At 43.0% G+C, this 10308-nt stretch overlaps 1 protein-coding gene across 2 annotated transcripts; it reads left to right on the forward strand.

Annotated features, from left to right (window-relative positions):
* Positions 1–354: 354 nt before the first annotated feature.
* On the forward strand, positions 355–9716 carry LOC123992956 (neuromodulin-like). Of its 2 annotated transcripts, XM_046294622.1 has the most exons (5): positions 355–570; positions 5217–5284; positions 5759–5849; positions 6031–6649; positions 8885–9716. In XM_046294622.1, the coding sequence occupies exons 1-5, from the start codon at positions 541–543 to the stop codon at positions 8965–8967; spliced, it is 891 nt and encodes a 296-aa protein (XP_046150578.1). In that variant the 5' UTR covers positions 355–540; the 3' UTR covers positions 8968–9716. The 2 variants fall into 2 exon arrangements, with proteins under 2 accessions (XP_046150578.1, XP_046150579.1); XM_046294623.1 differs by lacking the exons at positions 5217–5284; positions 5759–5849.
* The last annotated feature ends 592 nt before the right edge of the window (positions 9717–10308 follow it).

Genomic DNA, 10308 nt, shown 5'->3' on the forward strand with positions numbered 1-10308 from the left:
ACAGCACTGACTGAGTGGGATTTAAGCAGGAAAATCTCCTCTTTAATATTAAAGCTATTCAACAGGACCACAGTCCCAGTGTAAGGAGGGACTCAAAAAAGGGAGAAAAAGCCAAAGAATGGGAATTGTCTGTTGACAGATTGTATGTATTCAATCATTCATACTTGGAGCCGTGTATAGGGTGGGGTTGTAGCTCTCGCTAGTGCAAAGCTGCATGCTGGTCGCCTGTGGAGGAGAGAGGGGGAGGTAGAAGAGGGGGATAGGTTCATCACAGAGCGAGAAGGAGGGGGTGTCAGCATGAAGAGAGGGAGGGGAAGGAGGGGTTTTAAAGGGTGGGCTTGTAGTCATTGTTAGCCAGCAAGTCAGAGTGAGGCGCGAGCAGGCAGACAGTGAGTGTGTGTGCAAATTGTGATGAGTAAAAGCATTAGGCGACTCAGCTGTTGATACAGCCAGTGAGCGTGTGCAAGAGCGAGGGAGTGAGAGAGAAGTGTAAGGCAAAAGGGAAAGAAGAAGGGAAAAGAGAGAAAGGATATTACAAGTATGCTGTGCTGCATAAGAAGAACAAAACCGGTAACTGCTTTCTTTACAGATTCTCTCATTAATATCTGTCAGTTTCAAAATGTGTCTAAATTGTTCAACGTTTGGACTAACTACTTCAGTAACTGAATTGAGGATATGCTTATCTCATTGTCTTGTCTTCTTGGCTCACTGGGACTTCAGTGATGTCTCAGATGAAAAACGGACACGCCTTGTTAATGTAATTATGTTTGAATGAGTGTAGTAGCCACAATGCTTCCAGACCTCATGCTGTAAAAGCAGTAAGATAAGCCTGTAACTTGATGCTGAGGACTTTTATACTATTATCGATCCACTACTTTAAACACTGAGAGATGTATTGATAGACACTTGATGCACCTGTTTGCTGCCTTCTGTGATTGCCTTGACTTCTTTTTACTGTAATCAGGGGATACATGAAGACTGGGGATACTTCCTCCATTGAGCACAATACTGTCTTAATTACCTTAAGGCTGCTCTTAATTGATGTACTACTAAAAAATCCTATTTCGGTGTTATCTCTAAGAAACAAGAGGACAGAGAAGCATGTTTGCAGAGGAAAAAGGGTGGGGTAAGGCTCCACTGACTAAGACTCAACTCCTCTGGCCACGGTGTCTCCAGGGATTTCAGTAGGAAATTAGGATTTTAAAGGGATTAGCATGGTTCGGGGGTTAAAAGTGTATATTAACAATTAGGTCTACACATGTTTATGGGTGCATAGTTGTGAGAAAAACAGATGAATACATAGCAGAGAATAGTTTCTCAGAAAAGGAAGGTGGTTGCGAATCTACGGGTGGGTCTTTGAGTTGTACAGTATGAGATAGTACCTTGATGTAAGTAGCTACCAGAAGGTATTATTTTTGTTAGCGCAGAGCTATCTATCTGCAGAAGCTATCTAGAGTGATCAGGATTTTATCGGCTTCATAAAGCACTGGATTCCATCAACACCTGATTGCTGCTTAAATGTCAGCATGTATGAGTCATTTTAGCTCAGCCAGGCTGCACATTACACTGAAGTGGGTGAGGCATCCCTCTCTCTCTCTCACGCAGCTTTAATACTGCATTAAACCCTATCTCCACACAATGCTGTTATCTGAATCGTAACCTACTCTCACCACAGGGATAACCGCCTCCCATGCAGCATCCAGCCCTTAGACTCTGCTTTCTGCTTTAGAGGACTGGCTAATGAATGAATGAAGTCTCTGGATTTAGACAGCATATAAATGGTGCAACAAGAGAGATTGCTCTCAGCTAGATGTTAACAGCACAGAGAGCTACACACCCATACAGCAGTAGCAGCAACCTAGGTTTTTCAACAGAGCCACCAGCGCACACTGTAGACCAGCCGTGATTGTGGAGCCTTTGTTCAAACGAGAGAGAGCAGCCTATTTAATTAAATGAGGGTGGCTATTATGGCTGAATATTATCTGGTTGCGAACATCATTCTTGGGGCTATCGATGGTCAACACCGCTCATTAATTCACCGTCCTGGGAATAAGGCGTGTGTCGGAGAGGCATGGGGCTGTGCGGGTAGGTTGAATGTATTCTCCTCCACCTGAACCCCCACCCCTCTCTCCTGCAAGAGCAGGGAGAGGAGAAGAGACAGCTGGATGAAAGGGTGTGGTGCTGTGTGAGTGGGTAGTAGCAGCTCAGGGAGAATGGGGAAGATTCAGTTGCATTCCCATCCACTAGAAAACCAGACATATTTCTATCAAGATTAGATTTATTCAAGGGTATACATTTACTGGACATATTGCGACAGACACCATATATTTCTTGGCAGACTTCTCCCTCTCCCTGTCTGGTTTCAGTGGTCATGTGTAAATTACACTGTGAGAGCCAAGCTATCTTTTTATTACACACACTGATTCAATTCAAACACACATACAGATCATTAGCATTGGTTTCCTGAGATAAGAGCTGTCTTTGCGTCAGCATGCTGCATTCACCTATGCAGAGGAGCTAGGGAGCGTCTGCTTGAGTGAATAAGAATTAAAAGAGGATACACATACCGGCTGTGTGCATATTGTGCAAGCAGCAGTCTCATTTCCCTCCTGTGACAAAGTCCCTGATGGTTTCCAAACTGAGACAGTGGTCTGACGTGGGGGTGGGGGGGGGGGTGTTGGCTGGCTACCGTTGAAAGATCCATCCATAAACCCACTGTGGGGTGTGGTTCACACAGGGTTGCCCACCCAAGGACAGTGGCTGGGGCCCGAGATGTACAGTTGTCTTTCAGATACCTAAGCCTGGCTTTCATTGGTGGTGTATCATCTACAGGCAATCGGCTATCTAAAAGGGCTAATGCAACTAGTGTTCCTGAGAGACAGTTTTGAGAGATGCTCATTTGATGAGTGGAAAGATCATGCACTGAGTGACATTAAGGAATCCGATTGTTGTTTGAATACAGTTGTCTGAAGCCGTCTCAGGAGTCCAGGTGTCAATTGACATGCCGATGCTTTTTAACATCGATTGATTATTCAATTATTTTTAGATCTTCAATGATTGAGGTTTAAAGGGATATACTGTAGGTTTGTAGGAAAATACCATTGGCTCTGTCTATATTGAACTTTCCCCAGACATCTGATTGGAAGACATTTCCTAATGTCAGATTAAATCAGTTTGATATGGCTCTCAAAATTATGTTCTATATTGTTGTAGGTACATTGGTTAACGTCAGACATTAACATGTAGATATATTGCTTTGGACATTCTACCATTCATATGTCTGGGAAGCCACCTTATAACATGGCTAGTAGACTATACAAATGGATTGTTTGGTGGGTTGAACGGACAATATAAATAGGTTGATTGTGGTAAAATCAGTGTAATGAGTTCTATTCTCCTCTTTGAAAAATCATAGCTGGTCTCAATACGTTTATCTGAACGAACAAACAAAAATCGCACCTATAATCCCCAAATGAACAATGAAATATCTTCCCTTCATACCAAAATGATGTCATTTCTCATATTCCCAAAACAGTTTAGCAGATGCTCTTATCCAGAGCGACATACATTAGTGAGTGCATACATTTTCCTTGCTGGTCCTCTGTGGGATTTGAACCCACAACCCTGGTGTTGCAAGCACCATGCTCTACCAAATGAGCCACCTGGGCCCCACATTTTTTGGGGGGGCATCTTAGATTGTTCTGTGAATTCAAAATTGTTCGCCATTTTTAGGAGATGCTCTTATTCAGAGCAACTAGGGTCAAGTGGCTTGTTCAAGGGCACATCGACAGATTGTTAACCTAGTCAGCTCAGGGATTCAAATCAGCGACCTTTTGGTTACTGGCCCAACGATCTTAACCTCTATGCTACCTGCCGCCCTTCTCAATCGCCATAAGTCATTCTATTTGAGCAAGTGCTTAGACCAAAATTTGGCATGAGATCATACATATTAAAGATACCATTACGGCTGTGAGGGTGTGCCTACTCTAACAGTCTATCAAATCTCACTGTTCCATTAGCACATCACTTCACTAAATTATTCCAAACTAATACATAGTCATGGCTTTAAAAACATTATATATTTATTGGTAGCAGGTGATTAAGACATCTTTCTCCTCCTAAACATGCCACACACACACACACACGCACACACATACACACACACATGCACGCACACACGCACACACACCCTGAACAAACGCCCTGACCGATGGAACAGCCAATGATGAATCTCGATGAATCAGAGAACCCTGTTACTCTGATTAGTAACCTGATTTATGGTTTCCTATTGGCTGCTTCCCCAGGGGGTCAGGTGTAATGTGAATCATAGTGACATTGTCTTTCATAGCCTAAACCAGTAGTTTTCACCCTTTTATGGTTACCATACCACCAACAGAATGTTGCTTTGCCCAGAGTGCACCTGAAGTACCCACTCATGTGCATTTTAACAGTAGGCCTATGGTCTCATGAGTCTTCTCAAGTACCCTCTGTGGAAAGGCCAAGTACGACCCCGGGTCCTAGTACCCCTGGTTGGGGACCACTGGTCTAAAACAGCAGACAGGGCACTGAGTGATGAGTTACATGTCGCACTCTGGTTGTCAAGGTAACGTTTGATTGTTCAGGGGGAGGATGGCTGTGCATCTTGACGAGGTAGCAACCAAAGATGGACCCACAAAGCAGCTTTCAGGGATCTAGTAATTAAACAATGCTGTACGCCATTTCTGATGTTATTACGACTATGTTATTGATGACAGTAGTGATAGTAACCGATTACAGTGTCTAAAAACATAGCAAAACAAATACTAATTGGAAATGAGATGAATCGTCAAGATGTGACTGCTCCACATGCAGCACTCTTTGGCTTGTTATGCAACGAGACCAAAAATGTAGCGTATTTGTAACAAGAAGCAGGAATCCCTCGGGAAAACGTCACATTGGGAACATCGTGAAAGACAAAACATCATAGATTTAGAATCGCAGTCTTTTTGATTTGGTTTAGTCCACACTGCCTGTTATGTTTCCTTTACATTGGTTCACACTATTCTTTTCAGATGTACGTAGTTTGTCTGTGCAAGATAAATGCATAATTCAAATCAATACAATCTGTTTATTTATTTATTCATTTTGAATGCATTGATAATTTTTGTTTGCTTTGTCAATTTCAACGTCATTGTTTATTTTTTTCCCCTTATTTCACTTCATTTCTTTTTCATTAGATTTATAAGAATCATAACACAGCCCTCTATTTGATGGACCACTCCAACTATGGATCCAGATATCAAAGGTAACATCTTGACGCTCTGTACAGGCTCCAACACCTATCCCACCTATCCCACTCCCATTCCTCATCCCACTCCCATTCCTCATCTCTTCCGAAATTCTGCTCCAGCCATGGCCACCAACTTCTTACACCCAAACCTGAACAACCGTGCTCAGATCCACATCCCAATCTCACCGCCTGCTCGGACTGTACCTCCTTCTGCCTTGAACAATCCACCTTTTATTCATTTCCCTTGATTCTGCATATAATCTAGTATCCAATGTGGGTGATGGGTATGTTGGTGGGATATGTTGTTGGAGACGCCTTTTGGAAGTGTTCTTCTTCAGAACCATTTGGGATTGTATGTGAACGACATCCAATGGGCTTTCGCCACGGTGGAATGCGACCTGTTCATCTGCCACAATAAGAGACACTATTGTTTGGATGTTGATAGAAAAGGGCTTCATATAACAGTTACTGTCACTCACTATTTGGCAGGCCCGTTGAGTATGGGCCTCTGGTACCACTTCATTGGAGACCTTTCACATTTAGCCATGAGGATGGGATGGAGCAGCTTTCTAAGAGCTTGGTAGGTCACCAGAAAGGGTACCTGTTTGTTTCTTTGAAGCGGCAATTGAAATTCTTGTTGGTTAGATAACAATAATATTGCTTCATTTTAGGGCAGACACAAAATGTCAATAGTAAGCCCTTGGTGGTTTGTTGTCCTCTAATATGCTCATGACTTCTTGACATCCGGTCTCTTTCCCAAGGTGGAGAAGAATGAAGAGGCTGACCAGGAAATCAAGCAGGATGAGAAGAAACCAGAGGACAAAGCCCACAAGGCGGCCACCAAAATCCAGGCCAGCTTCCGTGGACACATACTCCGGAAAAAAATGAAAGATGGAGAGGAGGATGAGGAGGCCAGTCCAGCTGTCCCAGAGGAGGAGGCGAAGGAGGTGGCAGATGGAGAAGAGGAGAAGGAGGACGTCCCCACTGCGGCTGAGCAGGCTGCCGAGGAAAAAGCCCCCCCTGGGATTAAAGAGGAGGAGACGAGCCAAGCCAAAAGCCCCATCTCAGAAAAGGCAGCAAACTCTCCTGCCCCTGTCGCCACCTCTCCCGTAGCCGCAGCAGCAGCTTCTCCCACCGCGGCGCCTTCAGAGCCTTCCAAAGAGGAGGCCAAGGCGGAGCCCGGCGACACCAAGGAGAAGCCCAAAGAGGTGGACAGCAATGAGGTTCCAGTTTCTGCCCAAAACCCCTCTACTGATTGTGCTGAAAAGAGTGTGGAGGGTGGTGCTGCCCAGGAGGAGTCCAAACAAGCCGACGTGCCTGCTGCTCCTGTCAGTGAGACGGCTGATAAGGAGGAGCCTCACCAAACACAAGACAAAAAAGGTAGGCCTTATTGTAACCCAGCCTCTGAGATGCCCATCCAAGTAGATGAGCTTAGAAATAGGCTACAAACATAACACAAACAAAATAGGCTACACAATAGCTTGTATGATACATTTATTACTAAGGATACAATTGTCTGTGAGTCAAATTGACAAAATGACATAATGTCAAGCTGTTACTCATAATCTTTTTACATGATCTTTGATTGGTTGAGTATGAGAGAAAAGGGCAAAGGCTCAGTAGGTTATCTTGTTCCAGTCCTCAAACTCCCAGACTGTATGATGTAGCCTACCTAATGGAATATGTGCAGAATCCTCTACAGGAGGATCAGTGTCTTTGTCCTAAGTGGCCCCTATTCCCTACATAGTGCACTACCCTATGGGCCCTGGTTAAAATTAGTGCACTTTACAGGGTACAAGGTGCCATTTGGGACAGAAGTTTAGACAGGACTGGGATTAACTAGGTCATAGGGGCTGCACTGTCTGCAGGTTGTCATAGTTACACATACTTGGCTACTGGTGTAGACCCAGGATACCTGGCCATGGTTTTCAGACTTACCGAATGATAAATTACTCAAGCTGGTCAATTAAGACAGAAACCAGCAGACCGTGAAGACATGCATGACCTGGAATGGCTAACCATCAAATGAAGCACTAGTTTAGGTCGTATTGATGCGGCAGGGTAGCCTAGTGGTTAGAGGGTTGGACTTGTAACCGGAAGGTTGCAAGTTCAGACCCCCGAGCTGACAAGGTACAAATCTGCCGTTCTGCCCCTGAACAGGCAGTTAACCCACTGTTCCTAGGCCGTCATTGAAAATAAGTTGTTCTTAACTGACTTGCCTAGTTAAATATATATATTTAGGTCATAAAGTCCAATATAAAGGATATAGTACAAATGGAATTCAGTATTTTAGTGGAGGTGGTCCTTCGAGCTTCAGAAAACAAAGAAAAGGAAGGGTGCTCAACAATAAGGACAAAAACTACGTATTTTAATATTCAATATGTAGCAGTGGAGGTGTTTATATGATCTGTCCGGTATATTCAGGGTCTATACACAATGAAACACAAGACAGTGTTGTTGGAAGACCTTTCACAGGAATATTATTGATGGAGACTTTTATGAGTTGATGAATGACTGAAATCAACTTTACTGATCCCCAGAGAGAGAAATCGGGATAAATAATAAATGAGCTCATCTTCTAGGATGGGTTGAAATGTCAATATTTTCACAGTGATTGCGTGGTTTCCACTCCCTTACCTGAAACCTGCCCAATGATTGCCCGTAGAATGCCAAGTGCTGTGTGAGTCATCTATCATGAGTCACATACACGCAAGTCTAGCGCCATCTCTGATTCCCAGTGGATGACTAGCAATGATGTCATGCTGATGATTAAAGTCAATGCAGTCATGATGACATCATTACCTCCAGGAAATTAGGAAAATAGCTTTGATAGGAAAGGACATCTACATGTCATACAACCAACTCATAGGGAAAATATGCCTTAACCCTGTGAGACCCAATGTTGCAAAAATACATTTCCTAAAATGCATCCTGTACAGGTCCTAAACAAAGCAATTGCACTACAAACTGCATCTCCTTAGACCCAGATGTACTGTATCTCTTAGAAGTATTTGTTGTGTTTCGGTATGGTTATTGTGGCGTCAGTAGCCTCTGAAACATTAGAAAACGGTCCACTCGTCTGAGACCAAACTGGTCCCCTACACAAGCAAATGTTGTAGGCCATCCATGCAAGTACACGACTTGAAATATTTTTCCTGTCTTCTCTAAGATGTAGTGATTATGTAGAAACAAATATATCAAGAAAAAAACTTTTTGAGCTAGAGGTAGAGGAGATTTCTTTAGATTTAGTCTTGGACTTGAGAATCCCATCTAGCAGGTTCTGAGAGGAATGAACTGTTGCTACTCTCTCTCTTTCTCTCTCCCCCTCCTCTTCCTTCCTTCCTTCCTTCCTTCCTTCCTTCCTTCCTTCCTTCCTTCCTTCCTTCCTTCCTTCCTTCCTTCCTTCCTTCCTTCCTTCCTTCCTTCCTTCCTTCCTTCCTTCCTTCCTTCCTTCCTTCCTTCCTTCCTTCCTTCCTTCCTTCCTTCCTTCCTTCCATCCTTCCTTCCTTCCTTCCTTCCTTCCTTCCTTCCTTCCTTCCTTCCTTCCTTCCTTCCTTCCTTCCTTCCTTCCTTCCTTCCTTCCTTCCTTCCTTCCCACCTTATTTCTTCTTTCAGATGGTGCCGAAGAATCCCAACCAGCTGAGGCTCCAGCAGAGGCAGTCCAGGAGGAGTCCAAGGAGGACCAAGCGAAAGTTTAACACAGAGAAAAAAATACTATGATTACAAATGAATTTAAAGGGTGACTCTTCTCCTTCTGAATGTGAAGGCAGTCCGTTTTTATTTGTTTGTCATTTTTTGTGTGGCAATGATTTTCTTACGTTGGGAGAGTTTCCAACATGCGTTTTTTGGTTCAAAGCTATAAGTGGTATGATTTGGGTATGTTCTGTATCTTACATTATTGATTCGATGGTTGGACCTATCCACATTTTGAACTGAGTTTCAAAACCCTACAAAGCAGGACAGGACATTTTCATATTCTGCTCGAGTTGATCAAGGTTGGTTTACGTTCTTTGAGTAACAGGTCCTTCTCCTTCCGCACTTATAAAACTAACAAGTCTGACATGATTTTCACGACTTTACGGAAAACTATGAGTACTATGACATGTTGTTGACCCCACAACTAAAATCCCCCTTCCAAATTACATGATTAGCATGAACCATCTAACAACTTGCATGGGAACTCTTCTGCTAAGAGGAACTTTTCGCAGTCACAATACAAAAGAAAATGTGGCTTCTTTTTGATGTCCTTGGTGTTGTTATGACAGTTTGATATGAATTGGATTTACTCTTGCACTGATGTTAAAAAGAAAATCAAACAAACAAAACTAAACAACGTTTCCTATGTTCCAGTGAGTGCAATGTCCAGTTTGAATCTAAGGAGTTAAATTGTGAGAAAAAAAATGATTTCAATGTCTGTTTTCAAAATAAAGCAATGTGCCAATTACCATCACAAAGTTGTGGAATATATTTCACCTGCCAAACAAAATATTTGCTAATGAAGCCACTTTCACATAAAGACTGAATTGGAGTATAATAGTATTATTATTAATGAGATCTAGAGACATCTAGTGGAGCGTAGTGGCACCTGCAGTTTAGGGCTTGGTGCACGATTCAAATTCGTATTGCTCAGCACGATACCGCGATTGAAATGTAAAGGTCATTTCTGATTGAGTCGACCAATGCAGCGTTTACTGTGAATGCAGTCCACTAACTCTGGAACAATGGCTTTACATGTATGTTGTGCTGTATGGCAGCTCTTCAGCACTACATATTGAATTCATGGCATGAAACGATACCCAGCTATTAGATTATTAGTAACAAATAATATACTTTTGGGTCTTGACTCAATCTGAGGTTCAGCGCTATAGCGCACTTGAAATGTAAAGGTTATTACCGATTAGCGCCGACATATGGAGTGTTTACAGTGAATGTAGTCTCCGCTAACGCAGGGACATTGCCTTTAAATATCAAACTACAACGCAGATGTTCAGCACTACGGATTGAATCGAGCACCAATGACCTGACAGTAAAAACATCAT

The sequence above is a fragment of the Oncorhynchus gorbuscha genome, linkage group LG13 (genome assembly GCF_021184085.1).
Source record: "Oncorhynchus gorbuscha isolate QuinsamMale2020 ecotype Even-year linkage group LG13, OgorEven_v1.0, whole genome shotgun sequence".
Lineage (NCBI taxonomy): Eukaryota > Metazoa > Chordata > Actinopteri > Salmoniformes > Salmonidae > Oncorhynchus > Oncorhynchus gorbuscha.